The 24,512-nt window shown below is 44.0% G+C and overlaps 1 protein-coding gene across 9 annotated transcripts in view; it reads right to left on the bottom strand.

The window, feature by feature from the left end:
- Positions 1 to 24,512, bottom strand: part of App (amyloid beta precursor protein) — a 218,774-nt gene that overhangs the window by 132,837 nt on the left and 61,425 nt on the right. For all 9 annotated transcript variants that reach the window (XM_032900488.1, XM_032900490.1, XM_032900492.1 and 6 more), the window contains exon 3: positions 17,157 to 17,286. In XM_032900488.1, the coding sequence (XP_032756379.1) occupies positions 17,157 to 17,286 (130 nt within the window). The remainder of the gene's footprint in view (positions 1 to 17,156; positions 17,287 to 24,512) is intronic.

Below are 24,512 nucleotides of genomic sequence, written 5' to 3'. Positions count from 1 at the left end.
ACCCACTGCCTTAGCTGTTCCAGTTGAGTTGAGTTGGGAATATTCCCAACTGAGCTTTATTATGTAAGGTTCCCTTACGCAAGAGGATTTTGAGAAAGGAGAGGGAATGAATGGATATTAAACAGGGGAAGCGTAGACTCTCCAGTACTGTGCGTTCAAAAGCAGGGATGCGCTTCCAGGAATGAGGCACTATTAATTAAGAGTATAAACATCCACTATCAGAAGCCTGAGGAGACCCCGCCAGACGACCCCACACGGGAAAATTAGAGGGAACCAGAAATGGGAATGTTTGGAGGTCGGAATGGTCTTTGAACAAAGTGATTTCAAAGGAAAAGCTTCCATTCATTGATTTTCTGAGGCACCGAGATCTCAGACAGGAAGAAAGCCACTTCCAGCTGCATGGATACCTCAGGTGATGCAGTGCTTGGCTTACAAACATGAGCTTGGGGGTTTGATCCCCAGATCCCCTTAGAGAGGAAAGAACTGGATAGGACAGCATGTAATTATAGTCCCAGTGCTAGGGGCTGAGACCCCTGGGGCTTGCCGGCCCCCAGCTAGGCCTACTTGGAGAGTCACAATCATGAGAAGCCCTATTTCCCAAAAAACAAGGTGTGTCTGAGAAATGTCAGCCAAGGTTATCCCCTGACCTCTATATATGTGCATGTGCATGGACACACACACACACACACACACAAGCATACACAGGCACACATACATGCTCTCAGACACATAGACATACACAGAGACAGACACATACATAAAGACACACACAGAGAGACACACACAGACACACACAGACATACATGGAGACACATATTGAGTCATACACACTCATTGACATATTCACAGATGCACACAGACACAGACACACACACACTTACATACACACATACTCTCAGACACATATACATAGACACACACAGAGACAGACAGATACATAGAGACACACAGAGAGACAAACACAAACACACATGCAGACAAACACAGACATATTAAGTCATACACACACACTGACAGACACACACATAGGCATATTCACGGATGCGCACATACAGGCAGGCACACACACACACACACACACTTCTACGAATTCTCAAGGGTAGAATATGTGGCCAGGATCATAGGAATGAACAGAGCAAAAGGTGTGAAGGCCGGTGGATTTCCGCCCCCATCCCTGTCTCAAAGGCAGGTTGAGATGATCTTTTAAAAGAGGGGAAACTGGCACTGGGAAACTGAAAGGTGACAAGGCCTCGCTCTCATGAGTATAAGCTTGCGTCACTGGTAAGGTGAGGTGAGGGTTTCAGTGACTGGGCAACACCCTGGAACAGCCCTTAGGAATTCAAAGCACTTCTCCCATTGGCTTCAGAACCTTGCAAAAGAGTTATTTACAGTTGTCACAGTTTTAGTTCTCTGAGGAAAGGGAGCAGGCGAGAAAACATGAAACCCGGCCAGGTCACACATGCAGAAAACAGTTAGACTTGAATAATTAAATGAGTTAATTTTCATAAAGTGCTCAATCTACTGTCTGGGGCAAACGTGCTCCCTTCCTTGCTAGTAAGTATCCTTCCCCTCCCCCAGTAACTATCTGCTAACCATATTCCATCCCAGTAATAGCTACAGTAATAAAACCAGCAACAGGTTTTTTTTTTTTTTTTTTTTTACTTACTGTGACTAATGTACCGACTGCAGGCAACAGATCCATGTTTATTATTGCCATTTGATGGCGGCCTCACAGATGAAGAGGTGCTGTTGTCACTGAACGTCACTATGATAGATAACAGTGCCAGTTGGTTGAGTGAGGCAGAGGCCTCGGATGACAGCACTGAGCCTCCAAGTCTCTCAGTGATCAGTGGTATCTCACTTAAGAGAGGCCCAGGTATCGCCAAACACCTCTTCCAAGAACTTCAGTTCATCCCTGACACAACTTGTTGCAAATTGTTTATGTTTCTCTCAGGGCTGAGAATCCAGGAAAGGGACAAGAAGATGCAATAAGATAGCATTCAAGAGGGTCACACTAAGGAACAATCCGTTAGCTGGTAAGAAATATTATGGAGAAAAAGTGGAGGGACGGGTGTGGGGACTAATCTTAGGGGTAAGATGTAGTAGGATTTAACTGGGCAGTGAGAGTGACTAAGGACACTTGAATAAGTTGGAGAAATTGAGAAAAAGAGAAAACACCCTGGGTTGACAGAAGACATTTTAGTCACAGAGCAACAGGGTACAGAAGTCCCTAGCAAACATATGGCTACGAGTTCAGACAAAAACAAGAGGTGAAGAATGCTCAGAAAAGAGTACTTTGCAAGAGATCATGGGTGGGTGAGGGCAGACGTCGTGCTGTTCAGCTACAAATCTGACCAGCACTCTTGAGGGACACAGCAAGACAGGTGCGTTTCCCTGTTGTTAGCATCGTAGGGGTCAAGGTTGGGAGGAAGCTGATGAGGTTGGGGCTGCCAAAGTTAACCATAGGAAAAGTGACACTGCCTCAGACTAGGATGACGACTTAAGACTGAAGGTCAAATCGAAAGGACCCAGTAGAAGAGAAACAAAGCCTCTTCCTCCTGTGCACACGAGAAGACAATTCACACAGATGGCAAAGACGCCCAGAATCAGATGTTTCTCATTTGTCCCCCTAAATGCGTAAACAGGCAGGTACCCTCTCCAGATGTATGTGTGCTTTACTTCGCACTACATATGTACATATCAAAATGATAGCTGCAGACCGAAGAAATGCTTACTCATATTCACCTGGACAGGTTTTGTTTGTTGGTTGGTTTCAGCTCTTTAGATGTGCTGACCCCCTGTAACTTAAGCACACCAACAACTGGCTGGGAAACCGCTCTGGGAGGCATTTGTATAGAGAGAATGTTTTTTTTAAAGAAGTGGCCAAAATGCTTCTCAAGCAGCTTGGCATGGGACAGAGTTTTGCTTCACGGTGAGGGTCACTTCTGGGTTCCTGAGAACACGTGAGTGAATGACACAGTTCTCGTAGAGTGGCCGTGCACGCCGAGGTAACTATCACAATAATGGTTGGCAGATGGGTTTCTTCAGAGAGCAACTTGGCACACGGGAGAAACTGAGTGGATAGCTCAAGGAAGCTACAAGCCGAAGAAGCGAGCACTGAGTTTCCTTTAAATCTTTCAGACTCACATGAGCTGAGTTCAGCCGCATGTACATACCACAGGCAGATACACTCTCGCTCATGAATGAGAAACCGACTAACTGTACCTCCCTAGTAACAATACTTGTTTTGAAATAATAAGGATATCTTTCGAAATATAGTGACCAACAGTGGCTAACCATTTTAGGGTTATTAAAGAGCTTCCCATTCGTGCTGTTATTGTGAGGCTGGTATCAGTGTATTCTGAAATGAATCGTGGAGACAAAGGAAGGAGGAAGTCAGATCCTCACAGTGGGGTGAGAGTTTACAGACAAGAGCAGGAAGTAGAATGGTCCAGTAGGTGACAGAGTAGGTTTGGATCAACAGGGTGAGCTCCTATGGAGGCGAATTGAGGCACGGAGAGCTACGGAAATACCTACAAGAACCCATACTGTAAGAGAGAGGAGGGACAAGTGGATTTTGTTGGTCTATCAGCAAGGAAGCAGACATTTCAGTAGCAGAGTCTAGATACTGGATTCTTCTATTCTTCTCCAATAAAAAGAAATAGGAGTGTGGAGAAATGACTGACTCTTAGATTTGCAGAGAAGATAAAGGATGGCCCTTCAGCAGCTTGTTAGAACACATACACACACACACACACACACACACACACACACACACACAATTAAAAATAAAATAAACATTAAAAAAAAAACAAGGTTCAAGATCTGTAGACAACACAGTGAGAGGGAATCTAGTGACTTCCGTATAAAAACTCCATTTTTCTTATTCAAAAAGCTTTGTCTCAGTTTCAGGTTTAGGAATTTGCATATACACAAGATTATCTTATGAATGAGATTCAAATATAAAACACACTAATATTCCATATATACCTTTTACACACGAACTACCAGTAATTTCACTCCATTTTTGTTTTTCCCATATCTTGAACACTCCTCCCTCCCGTCCCCAGTTACAGAACGCTGGGCTTACAGGTGAGGCCATGCTGGCCCTCTGCAATACCTTTCATAATTTTGTACGCGAAACAATGTTTTACAGTACAGGATTTTCCATTTACGGCAGGACGTGGTGTCTAGGCAGTTCCCAGTTATGAAACTTTTAGGATGTCAGACTTTATAAGAGTGCTCAGTCTGTAATAATGGGGACACTCTAGGAAATGTTTGCTGGCCAGGGAAATTCAAAGGATAATGAGAATAAAAATCAAAACCTAGCAGGATCTGATGCAATTTTAAGTGGATACTCAATATCAGTGGTACCACAAATGCTAACCTGGAGCAGCATTCATAGAGGACACAAGAAATGAGGTGTACAGTCAAGCAAGGCCACACCAAATGTAGCCAGGTCCAACCGAAATAAAAAGTAGATCGCATATGTGGTGGTTTCAGCCACATTTTAAGAGGCAGAATGCATTTTTCCATATTTAATATATATTAAATTCACTTTGGTAACATTTTATTTATCCCAGTATATACTATATTGTGTCTTTTCAATGTGAAACAAACATTGCAAAAATATTTATTAAAGCATGCTGTATTTTCCCATCACTCACCCTTCTATCCATGGTATGCTTTTATACCTGCAAAGCCGTCTGGACTAGCTATCTTTCAATGTTGCATAGCCTCATGGGGCTGGTGGGCCGAAGTGAGCACAGCACACCTTACATCGGATTTTAAAGAGGACCAACGAACTAAGTTCAGACAGGGAGGGGTTATGGGAGAACACGCAAAGCCCCAGACAGGGGTTCACAGGAGGCTGCATCTGAATGAAAGTGTTCACAGACACTGCACAGATTTCCTATGTGACCACACCGTTCATCCTGTGAGCGTGAACGGCATAGGTGCCGAGAGGTGCTCCTCCAGGATTCGCCTTGTTACGACCCTAACCTGTACTACCATTCACTGCCCTTCTTCCCCATTCACTTTCTACAGTTCTGCTGTTGTATTTTGTATTTATGGATATCTGACTAACTCAGGTGTGGAAGCCAAAGGGCGTCAGTTTCCACCAGGCCTCAGCCTCCTTTGATGAAACTCAAGTCTTGTTTCCCAGGAGCCGAAAAGCAGACCCTGCAGGGACACCGTCTTAAATCACGTTGTTTCTTGAAACTCAAATAGCCTCCTCCACTTTCTCCCAACGATTTCCCTTTTCTGCCTCATTAAAAAAAACCTTCAAAACCACATAGATTTTTTTTTTAAAAAAAGATGCAATTAATTAGAGTTATATGGGGTGCTTAAAAAAAAAAAGGAAAAGGGAGAAAAAAAACCCCGCATAATTACTTACAAAAACGCCAACCAGGCTGAGGTACGGTGAGGCAAGACAGCCACCAGTCATTAGCAAAACCTGACATCGCAGCGGGAGGAAAAAGATACAGCATGTTCTTCCATGCGCCGTGTCCAGAAACCCCTGTGTGATGCAGGCTATACAATCAAGACAGCAAGAGGCACTTAGAGAGAGAGTTTCTGCCAGAGCTCTAGCCCACTGCTGGCTCGTTCCAGTCCTTTCTGCGTGGCTCAGCCTGTGTTAATCAACTACTGTTCTTTCAAGGTCAACACTTAATGCTTTGGTCTCGGTGCCCAGGTTCCCTGACCACTCCACCACACCACCATCTTCCCTATCTTCAGTCCTCTCCCTGGGCTTCCTCCATTCCAGACAGCTCTTGTTCTTGGCTTTCTCTGTGAAGGGAGCTCTTAGTCTTCCAATACCCCACCTTTTAACAGTTCTGATTATATAAAGCTCTGTCCTCTGATCATTTTCCACTGTCGCTCAGGAACACCGCCCAGGCCTGAGGATTCAGTCACTTTCTCTACTCTTCCAAGGCTGACCTTCTGTTTGACATTTCTAGTCACTGACTAGACATATTGAGAGGTCATGGTGCCCAACCAGCTTTTCTATTTTTTTTCTTTTTCTTTTTTAAAAATTTTTGTTAGATATATTTCTTTACTTACATTTCAAATGTTATTCCCCTTCCCGGTTTCCTGTCCATAAGTTCCCATTCCCTCTCCTCCCCCTTCCCCATACAGGTATTCCTCCTATACATTCCCCTTATTCCCTCCCCCCCCCATATTACCCTGCACTGGGGGTCCAACCTTGGCAGGACCAAGGGCTTCCCCTTCCACTGGTGCCCCAACAAAGCTATTCTCTGCTACATATGCAGTTGGAGCCCTGGGTCAGTCCATGTATAGTCTTTCAGTAGTGGTTTAGTCCCTGGAAGCTCTGCCAACCAACTTTTCAAATCCCCTGACTGTACACAAAGAAAAACGGCCCATTTCTCACTGGGTCAGATACCTTATGAGGAGAAAGAAGAGAATGGGGGAGGAAAAGTCACAGCACTTAACAAGTCAACTGTGAAGAAAGGAGGCCATACTACTTGAAATTGGCACAGCTTTTAACTGGGCACCAGAATGCTAGTCAGCTCTTGGAGCTCTGTGAAAGCACAGAAAAGGGAATTAGGATTTACCATTGTCTCAGCCACACGGAGGGATGAGCGACACAGTAGCTCATAGACGTAAAAATGAAGCAGGATCCATCCAGCTCCTTTAGAAATGACCTATGTCCTTCCCAGTTGTGTTCTCACAAACATGATCATTTCAAGGGGCATGAGTCTGTAGATAAATGGGCACCTCTCTCTGTCACCGTGCCACTCTGGTCTTAGAAAGCGCCACTCAGATTTGTAAACAAGGCTCGGTTTCATTATTGCAAATCAGTTTTCTGGAGCTCATCCCTCCTCAGAGAGCTGAAATAATTGAATTTCTGGACTTGGATGAAGAAAGGTTTGGGCAAGAAATAATTATATTAAGGCTTCAAAAGGTAGACCTCTAACTATGCTTTGGCAGCAGATTCCCCCGGAGGATTCTGATCCACTTCTTTAGTGCCGAGTTTTATGATGAACTACACCCACGGATGCAAACAAAATCCACGTCAAACGGGGACTCTACCAGAGCATAAAGACAGCAGTTAAGCTTTTACAACTGATAAACAATGGCTCTCAATCTAAGGAGGATATAGAATGTTAATGCATAACTAGAACTCCTCTCCCCCCACGGTGAGAAATACCTACAGTGAATTGAAGAGATACATGTAATCTGAGACTTTTGTTTGGCGTCGTACTCATAACTTAAGTAAGAAAAACTATTTCCAAGGTGACAAACATCTTGTGTCACATAGCAAAATGAGAACAAGGCTCTTCCTCAACCTACTAATCTTCTTCTATCATATCAAATAAATGGAGATGGCTGCTCCTTCCCCAGTTTTTCTGCTTGATTGAATTTGATAATGAAAACGTCTGTTCCTTTCAGAGGGAGCACAAGTGTCATTCAGTTTTTACTCACCAGGCAGAGAATGAATGCATTTGTTTGGCTGTGCAATCATTTGAATATGCAAAATCATTTAAATATGCATCCTTACGAGCCGCTGCACATCCATGGGTGCGGCAGCTTACAGGGTTCTCTTCTCCAGTAAATGGAGGCATGGGATGAAGGTGTATTCATGCTTCAAACATTGTCAGACTCCACCCAACCTCCCCTTTGCACATGCTCAGTCACGCCTTCCTTTCCAGGCTGGGTACTCAACCAGAAAACTGTGAAGGGAGCCAAAGCCCATTCCATTACCCCGAAGTCTTCCAGGTCAACAATCCAAAGTCACATGAAAAGACTAACTTTGATTTACCTCTCCAGGGAGCAGATATTTTGAAGAGCAAGCATTTTGGGCAAGCAGAAACCGAGCTTTTAAATGCACTTGAATCATTTCTCAAAGTAAGAAGATACAAACAGGGCTTTTGGAGAGTGAGATCTCTCATTTTATATTAAACAATTAGAAAGGAGGACACTGTGTGACTAAGGGGTGCAATAACTAGAGGGGGCACCCCCCCCCTTTCAAACGGTATGATGTCTGCCTCTCCAGTAAATGATGATGGGGAAGCAAGGGCACTTACAAGGAAAGTTATCCTTCGGATCTGAGCTGTTTGGTTCCAGAAACGTTGTGGTTTAGGAAAAACACCGAGGGAATCTCACAATAGTTAGCAGACTCTTCTAGAAAAAGTGTGAGTGAGGCAGACTGTCAACAGCACTCACATTAGCAGGCTATAGGAGCTCTGCCATCTAAGCTTAAAAGGTCACGAGAAGTATGCCCTTAAGGTCGTTCACCAGGAAGGACAATGATGCCAAAAGTCACTTCTTCCTCTTGACCTCACTGAATGTCACATGATAAGCCACACATTCAGTTCATCCTGCGGTTCTCTTCAAGCTATTTGGCTATCGCCAAGCCTTAGCCTTCGGTTTCTAGAGCAGGAGGGATGGCTACTTCCACAGACCCCTGAAAAGTCGCATTTTACAAGCACAGTGACACAGTAGCCCATCTCTCCGAGAAAACAGAGCTGATGTTTGGAAAGCCAAGTGAGTACAAAGGACGTCTTTGATAACAAGTCCCATGTCAACAGAATATTCAACTACATCAATAAATAATAGGTCATATGTGCATTTTCCTGAGTTTTAAGCATTTGTCAGTTTTCACTCGTTAGGCAACTCCAGTTAGCATTTCTACGGCAAGCAGCCTTCTGCCTACAGATGATTTCAACTCTCTTCTTTCCAGCTATAATTTAATTTTTTTCAGAGTGTGTGTGTGTGTGTGTGTGTGTGTGTGTGTATGTGTGTGTGTGTGTGTGTGTGTGTGTGAATTCAGGCAAGTGCATGCTGCTACACATGTAGAGGTCAAAGGACAGTTCTCAGGGGTCATTTCTCTGCAGGATCTGGAGACTGAACTCACCTTTCCCAGCCTCTGCACCAGCAACTCTAGCCACTGAGCCATATCCCTGGTCCCTAGCTTTAGTGCAATCCTAAATTCTCCTCACAAAATAGTGTAGTTCTAAAACGGAGACCACAGCTATGTTTTAAAGAGATCCTTCGCAACAAAACTTATACGTACACTGAAGCATTCCAAAATGCTCTTTAAGAAGCAAAATTTAAGAATGTGTTAATTACCCAGCACCACTTTAGAATATATTAAAAGTCAGTCCATGAACGCTGGCCAGGTACTGGCAGCAGGGCTCCTGGTTCACATGGACTTAATTAGTTCTTATTCGAGGAACCAGGAGTCCAAGAAAGGAACAGGCATAGGGGGTGTAGACTCACAAATACCCCCCTCTTTCTTTTTCTCTCCCTCTCTCATGAGCGTGGGCACATGTGCACAAATGCATGTGAGCTCACAGGCACACCTACCTGCATATTTTTCGGAAGGCTGAGAATAACTCTATTCCTTTCCTATCACAAATCTTAATCATTGCAAATGGTATTCCGCAATAAATGAAGTGCTAAAAATATCATACTGTTTAAGTATAGTTTAATCTAAAAAAAAAACCTCAAATTTAATCTATTAGTGCTGTTTTGTTTGGCAGTGCTGGAGTTAGAACCCAGGACCCCCACTCATGGCGGGCAAATGCTCTCGACCACTGCCCACCATTTCTTCATAAGGAACTGGTGCATACCTCCCCTGAAATGTCCAAGTAAGCTATGTGCCAATACTCCCGAGGTCACACAGAATCTGAGACTCTGCCCAGAGGAGAAACCTGGCCTTGGGCATAAAAACTCAGGACAGCCTTAGGGAAACCATTGCACGGACGGAATTTTCTGGCAATCATGTGTGCTATATAAAATGAACAACCAGGAAGAAGGGCTGTAGAAAAACACCAGATTTCTGAACTCCACAAAAACACATGAGCCTGTGATGGAAAACAAGGAATGAAGGAATCCATAGGCAAGGAATAGCAAGACAAGGTCACGGGAGGAAGAATCTGAAGGGACAGTGATGTCACAGATAACCGGGGCAGGAGAAAGAAACTCGTGACACTGCCTGATTGTGGAGGGGTCAAAGGCTAAGAGGCCACCATGTGACCTTCAACCACCACATCAGGAGGCAGAACTGTGAAGGACAGCGAAGATGTCTGCTCAAGAAATGCATGGGTTCAGCACCCTGACGTGAGGCCAAGGGTTCTCTGAAGAACAAGGAAAACCCGAGAAGCCTAGATGTTAGTGATACTGGAAATCAACCAGGCAGCAGGGCAAAGGTCTTTATCCAGGGAAAAGAGAGACAGACGACTTAAAGAACCTCTTGAGGAAAATGTATGCACGCGGGCCAGCAAGCTAGCTCGTGAGGTTAAAATGTTTGCCACCCAAGCCTGGTGACTTGACTCTGATCAAGAAACCTGGGTAAGAACAGAAGGGGAGAACTGACTCCAAACAATTATTCTCTGACCTCCGTTTGCACCACGATAAAACACAAAACGCATGCTATGAGTGCATGTGTGCATACACACAATAAATAATACTTTTCCTTTCTGTTCACAATTCAAAAAACATTTATCTGTTTATCTGTTTGGGATGTGTGTGTGTGTGTGTGTGTGTGTGTGTGTGTGTGTGTGTGTGTGAACCACATGCATGCAGGAATGCCCAGAGGCCCAAAGAAGTTGTTAGTTACCTCACACTCGGACGTATGACAGCTGTGAGCTGCCATAAGGGCGCTGGGACCTGAACCCAGGTCCTCTGTAGGAACAGCTCTTAACTACTGAGTCATGACCTCTCCAGTCACAAACAATAATTTATAAAAATACAAACATCCATTGGTACCCATAGATTTTTAGACTCAGAATTCTGACTAAAATCTTACTATCAGAGCAGTGGTGGTTGATGAACACTGTGCTAGAATCGTTCAACTGGTAAACCCTAAGGGAGCTCCTGGCATGCTGACTGTAGTCGCGCTAATATCAGCAGAGGCTGACAGAAGGCAAATGATGCCTGCTGTCACCTTAGGAAGTGTTTGGCAGGAGAGGTTCCACCCTGTGTCTTCTGCCTTTCAAGAGATGTCCCTCCTTTCCCCTCCCTTGCCCCCATTCATTTAAACCTCCAGTTCATTCTTTCAACACATCCTGACAGGCGGGAAGGAAGGGGCTGTGACATGTTCTAAGCTCTGGGGAGTTTTTGGTGAGCGAACAAAAGTCCTAATCACCCAAGAGCTTATATTTCACACAGAAACCAATTATCTCCGAATGCAAAAGCATTGCAAGAAAGCATTGTTAATCTTCTGCACCATGAAGTATTTATTCCTAATATAGCCCTACAATTATTCTTTTCCCTAAGCAGAATCTCCAGTTCATTGATGTAATACTTCCCTGACATGATACCCTCACAGTTGACTGCCATCGGAAGATGAGACATTTTCTTTAATGATGTTGGTACGACTCCTATAATCTAGCTCTTTTCCATGCTCCCATAGGCAACCCTAATGAAAGGGAACAAGTCAGTCAGAGTCTAAGGGAACCAGTGAGTGCTGGTGACTGGACTCCCACAGCGGGAGATGATACCACACTTAAGTCTACTGCCTTCTGTTTGCACCCAGGTTACCAGCATAGCCTTATATGGTACTTCCATCAAGATAGGCAGAGCAGGTGGCATCTTCAATGTCTCCCCAAAGTACAAGTAAAGAGGTGGAAGAAGGCTTGATAGGTGGACCCTGGAGGGGAGAGGAGGTTATGTTATTGGTGGCCTTGCCCTCAAAGAGAGGTGGGAGACCCCCTAGCTTCCTCTCCTCCCATTATTTCTTATTGCTGGCCACGAGGTGAGCAGTTTTGCTCCACCATGTTACCTCACCATAGACACAAAACAATGGGACCAACCAGCTGTGCACTGAGCTAAAAATCTAAGAGCCTTGTCCTTGCGGATTGACAGAGAGCCTACTAACCACACAGCTGACATAGCTGTTCACACTGATGTCTGGTGTCTTAATAAAAAGATGTTGTTTACCATGTTTTGTGTTTCTTTTGCTAAAACTAGTGACGAGAGCCCACACTTTAAAATTTGATGCATTTTCTATGTTTTCGTCAGCACCATAGTTTCCCCAAACTCTGGGACAGGATTCTAAGGGTCTGGCACTCTACAGTAGGCAACCCATCAGCATCACCTCTTCCTCGAGAGCCCCACTTCTGGGGCGTTCCCCACTCTTTTGCAATCTGCACCAGCTGCTCTCCAGACTGCTGCCCAGCTGCTGCCTTGGGACTTCCTCTGTCAGGGATCAGAGCCAAAGCTGAAGACTCGCTCATAGGAAAAGAGAATTAGAAAGAGGGACAGAGAAAAGGGGCCCCTGGGGCACATCATCGGGGATATGAAATTCATCAAGGGGTATGTAAAAAACAGAATGTTTAATGAGCTACTTGGTAACTACCATGATACAAAAAAGGACTGAATTTATCCCCATTGGGGAGAAAAATAACAAGAGCCTTCTTCACGTACTGATGCTTAAGTCATCCTTCCTTCCTTCCTTCCTTCCTTCCTTCCTTCCTACCTTCCTTCCTTCCTTCCTTCCTACCTTCCTTCTTCCCTCCCTCCCTCCTTCCCTTCCTCCTTCCCTCCCTCCATTTCTTTCTCCCTTCCTTCCTTTCTATTTGTTTGTTTGAGATGGGTCTCACTTTGCAACCCTAGCTATCCTGGAATTCACTATATAGACCAGGTTGGCCTAGATCTTCCAGAACTCTGCCTGCCTCTGGCTCCTGAGTACTGGTGTTAAAGGCCTGTGCCACCAAGCTTGGCCATAGCACCCATTGATATAAATGCCTTTTAACTTGGGATCTAGACTCACTGTTATGTCATGTCAATTCTTACATTCTTAGTGCCAAGTTTAGATAATTATTTTAAAAGCCCATCACCTCCTGCCCTGGCCAGCAGTATTTTATCAGTCAAATACAATATCTTTATTAATTCCATTTCAGTATTCTTGATAAAATTCTTACTTTCAGAATAAGTAAAATGGTTTTAATGAGTACTTTGTAGACCTATTATCAGGGACAAGAGTATCTAATTTCTAGTTTAGCATATTAAAACTAAAAAAGAAAAGGTAAGTCTATGAATTCTCTGGAGCCCGACATTTAGGTTTCTGGACATTTAAAGGATATTTAAAGTCTAAAGCAAATGTCTTTCCATCCTCTTACCTATTTTCAAACTTTGGCAACATTTTTACTCTTAAATATTTTACCTTTTTTTTTAAAAAAAAAAAAAAACAATAACAACAATAATAACAAAAATCTGTGGGGCATAAGTTGACATAACCTCTATTGAATAGTTATCTATCAGGTAACCAAGTACAAACGGCTTGACCTAAAGAGGACTGAGACGGCTGTAGATTATTCAAGAAGCAGCCATCTAGGAATCAAGGCAGAGTTGTCTAAAATTCAAAACTTAATTTCTCATTCTTCACAAGGCCACTACAACCTGCACGTGCCCGGTACCTTCCTTAGCAACAGGGATACCGCGGTGTCGCCCTGTAGTTCCTCAACCTCTCAGTCCTGTTTTGGATTACACTACTGGCTGTGCTTTGGCCCTGTAAAAGCAACAGTGATTTATCCTAGGCAATGTGCTGCAGCCTCGCTAGGCAGACACGAGTGCAGAAGTGCGCCAACTTCAATAGTGGATCCATTATACCGTGAAGAGAAGTCATTCAGATGGAAAAGCTTTGAAAAAAAAAAGCAAAAATTAAAACCACCGCCTCCCTGAGGGACGATGAATGATGTGCTTTGAGTTCCGCATATGGTACATGATAAGATGTTTACTCCATCGTGTCAGATCCTGTCCTCTGGTTCTGGAAGTATCAAAAATGAAAAGTGAAGGGAGAGAGCCAGTCTTCCTTCCATGGATGGAAGGGAAGCCATCCATTCCGTGGGAGACTGGTGCCAAAGGTAACGCGATATACTTCCCCGTCTCACAAGCGATGAGAGATACTGCAGAGCGAGGAATCCAAGGCAAACACGGGGTGAAGAGAGAACTCGGCTAATGCCATGCTGTCCCTTCCTCTGAGACAGGGGTCGGGAGGTCGCATGCCAGGAATGGCAGGATTTTTTCTAAGATTTGTTTGGAATGTTTTGAATTTCGATATGGCAATGCCTCAGACAATTTTACTCTTGTTTTTAGGTCATGTCTTTGTGGGAATTAACTTCAGTAAAACTCTCCTTTGTCTAAAATATATGTTTGGATACAGTGGGAGGTCTCAGAGGGTTTGTAGATTAGTGCTAAACAATAATTCTTTGTTTCAGAAGCGAATTATAGAGAAGAATGTCACCAACTACCTCTGTAATTGTCAGAAAACTTTGGCACTCTGATTTAGTCTGTACTAAAGGCTGGAGTTGCCACCTTTATCAACATGATATCTATTGTGGAATTTTAATGTTTATTGTCTCAAATTCACAATCTTTTTTGCATGATTTGAAATTATAAACGAAGCGGATAGTTGTTCTAATACTTTTGAACAGGCAGGCATTGAGACAGGGTTTCTCTGTGTAGCCTTGGCTGTCCTGGAACTCACTTTGTAGATCAGGCTGACCTTGAGCTCAAGAGATCCACATGTTTCTTTCTCCTAATATTAAAGGCATGTGCCACTACTGCCAGGACTAACTCTTTTTAAAAAAAAATCACCAAGAATACAGATAATAAGAAATCAAGAAATTGTAGGCTCTAGTACTGATCTGAGCATATTGCGGCTCTGTGATTTATATCAAGAAATCCAACTTCTTTATCAATTGACGTTTATACTCCTGAAGGAAGACCAGCAGCATCAACATCATGGGATAGCAATGCCAGTGGATGCACTATGCCACGAATGACGTGACACCGAGATGGACGGATCAGGAAGTCAGGGGAAGAGGGAGGGAAGGAGAGGAGACAGTAGGTAAAGAGTTCCAACTTACAATACTCACACAATGTCATGAGAGATGTATGTCCTTTAATTTGTTTTCTCAAAACTGAAGATACATCACACATATACATTAGCATATTTTTTATGCCCTGTGTAACATATTTAAGACACCTAGAAAATTTGCAACTGCCTAAGAAATGAACAACGCTTAATTCTAACTGAAGCTCAGTGGCAAAGCAAGAGACAGGTATTCTCTGCCTGTCAATCGACAGTCTATTTCAGGTCCAATGGGAAAAGACCAGGGACTTATAAGATGGGAAATACAATAAAAGATTCAAACAGGCCAAATGCCTGCTGGGAGTATCTAATGATCATCTAGTCTATTATCAGTCAGGAACAGTTAGAGTCAGTGTGCTGATTTATATCAGATGCTGCACCAGACCTGGGAGATTTCCTAAACATGTCACAAGTGGCCTGCCTCCTTGAATTATGGACTTCAACATCAAAGGAGCTCCGAATCTATTCAGAAGATGAAAGTGAAATCTGGTCCTTGCTGAAGACAGAGGCAGCAGGGAATTCAGTCCTCCTCATTTTCTCACAGGATCACTTGGACAATTCCGAGGCACCTCTCCACTTTCTCTTACCCCTGCCTGACCTGTATGTACATCTCTATAAACCTCAACCCCTGAAATTATGCTCCAACAGCTGAGGGAAAAGCTTAGGGCAAACTAACTGGTGTTTGCTACAGGAACTAGGATGAGAAGGCAAATTAGTGAGACTGTCCCTGGTTGATATAATGAGGTTTATCATAATGAAAACTAAGGCACTGATAGTTCCTGTGTGCCTGCAGTATAAAATCTGACTTCTGGCTAACCCTCTATAGCACGAGGTCTGAATTCAGTATCTGCCCATTTTTCATGTTATATTCTCTTATTACATCTTGACTTCTCAACCATACAGCAAAGAGCTAAAAAGTCTAATCAGGGATTAAAGGGATAAGGAGGTATAAGGAGATGCACACCATCCAATGGTTAAGGATCTGATTCAACGTCGTCTTCACTGTTTCCTCATGGAATGCGAAACACGGGTGAGATCTTCATTCTAATGCCCTTGTGTTTTCTGTTGATGCCTCAAATCACATGTATAAATGAGCAGAAATCAGCATGTTCTTTAAAGAATATATAAAAAATAGGAGTGGGAGGTGCATTTGAGCACAAGGGCCCTTGAAGGCTAGAAGAAGGTGACAGATCTCCTGGAGCTACAGGCAATTGTGTGTCACCTGACCTCGGCACCAGGAACTGAATTCAGGCTCTTCAGAAGAGCAGCAAGTACTCTTAAGTGCAGAACCATTCCACCAGCTTCCAGAATGCTCTTATGGAATCCGTTGCTAAACAAATACTACACGAGTTCCTAGAGTCTCCAGTAGTTAGACAAAAGGACTCTATTGTTTTAAGATAAATGTGAAAGCGAAATTTGCAGGCAGCAAAAGATTTGGGGCCTCTGTGAGCACATGGTTTCCTCCAGTTTGATCTGAGTGAATAGAAAACCAAACAACCCAGCAAATATACTTCCTGACTATTCATCCTCAACTGTAGGAATGAGAGGTACCGCGGGAAAGGGCTTTTTGAGGAATTAGCAAGAGCGGGGAAACCTCACATTATATTCTTTCTGTGAAACCCTGTGAAGAAATATACAAGGCCTGCCATTTGTAACTGGACAATGTAAATGAGATTCCTTTGCAAGGCTCTGGGGTTTCACCAGCTGATACTTTCTACTCAGTAGACCCAGGACTGGCTGGGGGCCAGGAGAGCTATTCTGAGGCAGAAAGCTAAGAAATGCTGTTCTTGCATTAAAAGAACATGGGCAGTACCTGCAACATCCAAAACACAGTAAAATACACTTGCGTGGCATTCACTGGGTGGGGTCTTTCATGCATTGTGGACACTAAAATTTGGTCTCATAGGAAATGAATATTTCCCTATAACCTACACACAAGTTCTTACATACTGTAACTTCCCTCCTCCAAGCTTGGGATACACATTAATAGTAGAATGCTTGCCTAATCATTATGAAGTCCTATGTTCATTCTGAAGCACCACAACAACTAATAAAGGAACAAATAAATCACCTCTCCTTATGTATAATATTAATACAATTTAAATGATACGTAGGGACAGATACAGGCTTGTTTGGAGTTTGTTCTTCCACTTTTTTTTTCCCACCCAGGTTTGGATGAATCTGCAGATAGGAAACCCACAGATATGGAACCCACAGTACGGTAGTGGCAACGCACTGAAGGAGCAGTGCACGCGTGAAAATGACCTGACTAAGGCATGCTCCCATCAGCACCAGCTAGGCTGGCTGGCCGGCTCACCTAGGCAGCGGTAAGGAATCACGATGTGGGTGTGCGTCTTGCACTGCTTGCGGCCCCGCTTGCACCAGTTCTGGATGGTCACTGGCTGGTTGGCTTCCACCACGTTTGTGATCTGCAGTTCAGGGTAGACCTGGGGAGCACGGGAAAAGAGGAAGTCATTACTCTTGGCAAAGCCTGACACACAGACGAACGTGTCGAACCTTCACTGTCATTCGAAGGTCCCGTTATTCCCTGAGAGCTAAGCTTCTGCTCTGCTTCTGGCCAAGCACGAACATTGGTGCAAAGGAAAAGACCTGAGTGACCGTACCCAGTAGACCACTCAAAGGTGCCTTGCGTTGAGCTGCCTGTTCAGACGCTGTCCAGGGGGAGTTAAAGTAGCAACATGGCAAAGCAGAGATTCTTGAAAGCATGCGGTCATTTTCTATGTAAAATAAATGACTAGTGAAGACCACAGCTTCTGAAGGAATCCTGGGATTGATTACTTAAGGATATCATCTCTACTTACATTCAACCCACTCCTATCTGACAGATACTTTATGCACAGAGCATGGCACACAGCCAGTTTCCACACACAAAAAAAATCAGACTCTGTCCTCAAAATAGTTTACATAAAAATATTTTATTAAGAGCGTCTTCAAGAGAGCCATTTAAAGGATGGCACTCAGGAATTCTCCTCCTTCAGTAATAAACTACTTATCTCTTTTCTGTGATGACTGCTCTCTGTGAATCATGCTGTTTGCTGATCACTTGGAATGAAATGTCAAACTCAATCAACTAAAATACCAAACCACTTCTATGTAGTAATAATAATGGGTAGAGACTTGAAAGAAAAGTAGTAATACAAAATATGTCTCTAAAGTGAGCCATTTTGCCAGATAAATAACCATAGAAATAGCTTCCTAAAGGCTTTAAGGAAGCAGATGGCTCTAACTGGAGGTGATTAATCCAGGAGGTGAAGGTGAGATTGTGAAGGGAATTGGATACAGTCAAAAAGTGGTAAGACAACAGATTTCCACCTCTGGAATGGGTTAAAGGGTTTGGTGAAGACATATTAGAGAAAGAGAGCCAGGAAGGACCAGTGCTTGGGAGAGTTTAGGAATTAAAATTAGGAATCAGAGAAAGTCCTAATTATTGGTAATTGCAAGGAATATAAATATGGCCGTCAGATGGAGTAGATAATTAAAACAAACAAAACAAAACAAAAATGACAACGACAACAAAAAGACAAAAACCAACCAAACAAAAAAGGAAGCCAATGTCACTGAAGGATTCACGTCACAGGTTTTAGAAACAGGAGTACTGGCAGTATCACAGACTCCTCCAGACAGCTTACAGCTTACAAAAGGGTTGTAATGGATGACAGGAAGCCAGAAGCAAAAGACTTCAAAGATTGAAGGTGTGTACCACAGGATAGTGGGGCTCAGGGACAGTTCCAACCATAGACAACAAGGCTGGTCTAGGCTGAAAGCACTACAGTTCACAGACAGGGTTAAGGGTTTGCTGGAGTTGGGGGGAGGAGTGGCTTAGAGGTGGAAATGCAGAAGAGCAGACACATCCCTAGTTTCTGCTCACTATGCTGAGAGAACCCAAGAACCTGAGCGAGATGATGGTGCCCACCTGAGATGCAGTACTGTGTTTATTGTCAGAGAGACCCTGTCTTCTTTTAAGGTGTTGACATCTTGTTCATTGCAGTTATGAGGGGTATCTTCTCAAAATGCTATAAAACAATATTACTTATGTCTTGGTCACCTCACCTCTGTGTGCAAAAGAAGGAAGGAAGGAAGGAAGGAAGGAAGAAAGGGAGGGAGGGAGGAAGGAAGGAAGGAAGGAAGGAAGGAAGGAAGGAAGGAAGGAAGGACAGATGGGACAGATGACGAAGACGGATAGTTTAAAAACTACATTCTGAACATGGAAATATTTAGTATTCTCCCTCCAAAAAATAATCCCTGTAGCTATGAAACTACACAGAGGGAACTTAAGCTTGTAGCATTGAGTGACAGAAGACAGTCTATAAAGGTTTCATACTGTTATGACTTCCATCACATGACAGTCTATAAAGACAATTCTCTATAGGGGCAGCAAAAGGATCAGTGTTTGGGCAAAGCACTCACAAGACTCCCATAAGGACCCGAGTTGAATCCTTGGCACCTGTGTGTATTGAGGGCACATTTGTAATTACAGAGTTGTGGAGATAGAGAAGCCAGATATCTGGGACTCTCTGACCAGTTGGGCTTGCCTGAGAGACCCTGTCTCATGAAACAAGACAATAGGCCTGGAGCGATGAGCAGCTGTTGCTTTTGCAGAGGAACTGGTTGTGAATACAGCGCCCTCATGGTGGCTAGCAACCACCCTGAACTCCAGTTTCATGGGATCCAGCAGCTTCTTGGGACCTCTGTGGGTACCAGACACACACACACACACACACACACACACACACACACACACACACACACACACACACGGTGAGTATACATACAGACAAAAGAAGAAGAAGAAGCAGCAGCAGCAGCAGCAGCAGAGAGGGGTTCTTCAGGTTTTAGGAGAGGTAAACACAGCACAGAGACCTAATAATTGGACCATGAAACTAATTACTACCATTTCCATATGTCCAGACCCAAAGAAGCTACAACACCAAGAGCAAATCCTAAGACTAACTATAGACTGTCAGCAACAATTGGACTGTATGCCAGAGTGGCTTCATGACTTGTCACAGCAGGGCCACTCCGGTATGGTGTCTTGATGATGGAAGAAATCTATAGTATCTCTCTCTCTTCCTTTATGTTTTCTGGTAAATGTGTGACTTCTCTTTGAAAGAAAAAAAAAAGGAACTATATACTCAAATAATAAAAAATAAGGTTATCAATCAGAGTACTCATGTGTCTAAACAAATGGTGGAGGTTTGGTGGGAGGAACACACACACACACACACACACACACACACACACACACACACACACACACGTACAGAAGTCAGGACCGGTGAGATGGCTCAGCTGATGAAGGCACCTGCTGTCCTGAGTCCAATCTTTGGCATCCACATGGTGGCACCTGTGCATCCAGACGCATTCACACGCGTGCACAAACAACAGACCATAAAAACGTAATAAGTTTTCATCTGTAAGTCGGAAATGACTCTTCAAACATGGCCAGCATTTTACTGCAGAGGCACAGCTATTGTCGCCCATTTGATTTTGTGCTTAAAGTATCCTTGACTACTTAGTACATGCATTTAAGGCACAGGCAATGCTCCCCTTGAAAATGCCACTAAAAATTTAACAGCCCCATAGCATTATTCTCTATAGTGAAAGGCGGGTAGCTCAGTGTACAGAAATATAATTCTCCCACCTTTTCTTGTTTATTAGACCACAAAGGAACAGCACTTGTGAGTCATAAACTCGATGGCTCGGGAGTTCGCCCTGGGGGGATATGACTTTATGTGCAGTAAAGTGTGAATTACTGCATCTTTCTAAAGGGAACCCAGCTGGCATTTTGAAATGTTGGCCCACGGAGAAGCTTCTTAGACGTCAGTTTTCTGTAAAACCCTATCATAGACAGTCACACCACATTTCCTTCCTTTCCATTACAACCAGCGAATTGTGTTTAGAAATGGACCAGTAGGAAAGGGCCGTCTTGCTTCCATTGCTGCCCCACCATCATCAGATACCTAGGATAAATACCTGGTGCAGCAGACCAGTAAATCACTCAGCCCCCAGTGTCTGTGCAGAAAAGATTCCAAACTGACACACTAAACCTGTGACTACGTGGCTCTTCCTTGAGATTACCAGAGCATCGAATGGTGATCAGCCAGACAATTTTCAATTCCATCCACAAAGATCTACGACACACACATGACTCCCGGGGCTTCTTCTCTAGCTTCCTCCATTCTCTGACAGCCATGTTCATGTGCAGAAAGACGTGGAGATCTGCATAAAGCCCATGCGGCTTGCAATTTCACTGATCTGTAACATGCATGCAGCAACTTCAATCTGCCTTTTCCTCAAGAGACGAAGAATTATTAATTTGGAATCACCAAAGTGAAAAAAAATTTTGCCATTCTAAGCAGCAGGAAGCTTGTTTAGAGGGGAAAAAGATAATTCTTTTTAAATTAAAGTAGTAAATTTAATTTTGAAGTAATGAATGACCAGCTAGATAATGTGATGACTACACAGAAACAAACTCCAAGAAAGCAATGCCAGAAAGGCACACAATGAAACACCTATAGTTTTTAAAATTACACACACACACACACACACACACACACACACACACACACACACACACACACACCTGAATGCTTGTTTAAGTAACTCTGGTAGACATCTATAGAGACAGAGATGCATTTCTTGTTGATGGATGAGATCACACACCGTCTCAGTCAGGAATAAAAATTGAATTATCTGGGTGTGGTGGCTCACATCTTGAGGGGCAGAGGCAGGAGTTTGAGGCTAGCCTGGTTTACACAGTTTCAGGACAAGTTTCAGGACAACCAGAAATACATAGAAAGACTTATCTCAAAAAAGCAAAACAAAACAAAATTAAATGGATTACAATACATAAATGCCTTTGTAACAAGACGTCCCTAACTCTTCATCAAATTTAATCACAGGAAACCAGACAACATTTAATGTTTTCTTGTGGCACAGTAAAGTTTAATGAAGGCAGCAGAGTTGCCATGGGTTTCGTGTGTATATGTGCGTGTTTAAGTATGTATGCATGTATTAATGTGTACAGGTGGAGTCCTGTATGTGGATGCTGGTATATGCAAGTCATGGCACACTTGTAGAAGTTAAAGTATAACTTTGGACGTCAGTCCTCAATTGCCACATACATTACACATTACATGTAATCTGCATGTACTTTACATGCAAAATATGCCCTTCATGGGACAGCTGTCACTAATGATGTACCAGAATGCTAGTGCAACAGACATGAAAAATCTTTCCTCTCAGTCCTTTCGTTTCTACATTATTTGGTGTGTGTGGTGGCTTTCCTGACAAGTAGAGGACTTGATGGGTGTGGGTACAGAGATCTCAGCAGTTAAGAGCACTTGCATCTTACAGGAGACCCCAGTTCAGTTCTCAGTGTCAGCGTGGCAGCTGGAAACCACCTCTGGCTCCAGTTCTGGGGGATCCACCGTCCCCCTCTGACCTGAATTCACTGCATGCACATGGGGTGCACACCTACGTGCAGACAAAAATCCACTCACAAAATCAAATGATTAAAACAAAAATTTGCAGGTGCTTAAAGCAAGGCCTGTGCCAGCTACTTGAAATATCGGCTCTGCCTGAATCCTACTGACGTTCTTCAGTGACCGAGCAGTCACTGTGTAAAAGCACTCACGGTGTCCGAAGCACTCGCTCAGCAGCAATTCCTGCAAATGTCCTCCTGCCCTGCCCAGTGTGACACAAGGCGAACGCTCCACAGGCATCATCACGGTGTGCCTGGAGGAGCTGGTGGCCACTCGTGCCACGTTCCTGCTGTACACACACTTTCCTGGAGGGCAGGAAACATGATTCGGCATGGCCCAGCCACCCTACGATGTGCCACTCACTGTCACTGACTTTAAGGCTTTTGAGAGGTTGTGCGCCTGTCGCCTGTCCCCTTGTGGTGGAGGGCATTTGACAACCACATTTCGCCTCCACAGCGACATCTCTCTAGCCGCTTGGTGCCAGACCAAAGCAAAGTGTAATCTCTCTCAGGGGTTCTGACTATTTTTTTTTTTTAAAAAGAGAATTGAAAAAATTCCAAATACCAAAAGCCAGAAAAATGCTCATATAGAAACCTCGTCTTGGGTTCCATATTAAAAGATGGTATCCATAGTTAACTGGTGGTGATGCACGGCTTTAATCCCAGCACTCAGGAGGCAGGGGCAGGTGGATACCTGCTTTTGAGGCTAGCCTGGTCTACAGGGTGAGTTCCATCATAGCCAGATCTATATAGAGAAACCCTGTCTCAAAAACCAAAACACAAAGATGATATCGGTAGCCAGTTTTTATTCGCAGCAGTAATATCTTAAAGCGTGCTCCTATTTATTTTTTAATGTTAGGAATTATTAAGTCTGTTCACCAGAAGCCTTGTGTAACCCCCGATGCTACCTTCAGGACATTTTGTTTAGCAACTGCATCCACTCTGAGTTGCAGAACTGACGTGGTCCCTGAGGTCGACCCGTACAAAGAACGCCCTCGAAGAAAACAAGACCCTAGGACAATACAGGTTTCCACAATGCCAGACATCACTGCAAACATTCCCGGGCAGCATGTCACAGGGTTGTCAACAGGACATAGAACCTCCCCGTCACAGAAGAAACCAGGGCACTAACGACTAACGCGGGTGCCTTTTCCAAGCACACGGAGACCACACTGACGCAAGCTCTCAGCTGCTTAAACTTGGGTGTATGTTAAGCCAAGACAGGGTGTGCGGAAGAGAATACATTTCTGTTTCTAGATTTAAATGACACACTTTAAAGTTTCTAAAACCTGATGAAAAATTGCATCTTAAATTGTTTTCTGCATCGATTCTGCTAATGAGAGGGGCTACAGAAAACAGAACATCTCAGTCAGTTGAGAAAGAGAAGTGGAAGCTGAAAAGCGGCCTCTGCTTTCGACTTAATGAGGTGCTGAGAGGCACAGGCAGCTGACGAAACATGTCTGCAATGTCAGGGAGGGGAGCAGAGTGGGCTCGCTCTCACAAGGATGCCTTCTACAAGAGGCAGAAGGCTAAACACTGCAAGGCAAGAATGTGTTTCCCAACCATTTGGCCCAGTTCTGCATCTGACGCCGCATATTAATATGTCGTTCCATCAGCACATTCACACTCGGTGCGAGAAGATGAGAAGGAGCCCGGTTTGGCTGACACGTCCTTGCCTTTCCAAAGTGCTCGTGGTAAAAGCAAACAGGGGGTGCCAAGCGTGTACGGCACGACACAGATGTGTCAACAAAACCAGATGTGTACACACATTGCCACGTTCATACGTCAGCTTTCTCTGTCAGTTCTTAGTGCTAACTTGACACAACCGGGAGTCACTGGAGAAGAGGGAGGCTCCCCGGAGGGATTGCCTAGGCCTGACCGGGTCTATGGTCTGTGGGGAACAGTCTTGAAGGTTGACTGAGGTGGGTGATGCAACCCCAGGTAGGAAGGAGGTGCTGGGTTGTACAAGAAAGCTGAGTGAGTACCAGCCAGCGGAAACGAGCCGGCAAGCGACGATACTCCATGGTTTCTGCTTCAGTTCCTACGGAAGGTCCTGCCCTGACTTCCCTCAGTGATGGAATGTGACCTGGAAGAATAATATGAAATATGCCCTTTCTTCCCGTAGTTGGATTTCGTCAGTGTTTTAGCACAGCAGCAGAAGGCTCACTA

This window comes from Rattus rattus, chromosome 4, assembly GCF_011064425.1.
Source record: "Rattus rattus isolate New Zealand chromosome 4, Rrattus_CSIRO_v1, whole genome shotgun sequence".
In the NCBI taxonomy this organism is placed as follows: Eukaryota; Metazoa; Chordata; class Mammalia; order Rodentia; family Muridae; genus Rattus; species Rattus rattus.
The sequence above is the reverse complement of the archived record's forward strand: the minus strand, read 5'-3'. Positions and strand labels throughout refer to the sequence as shown.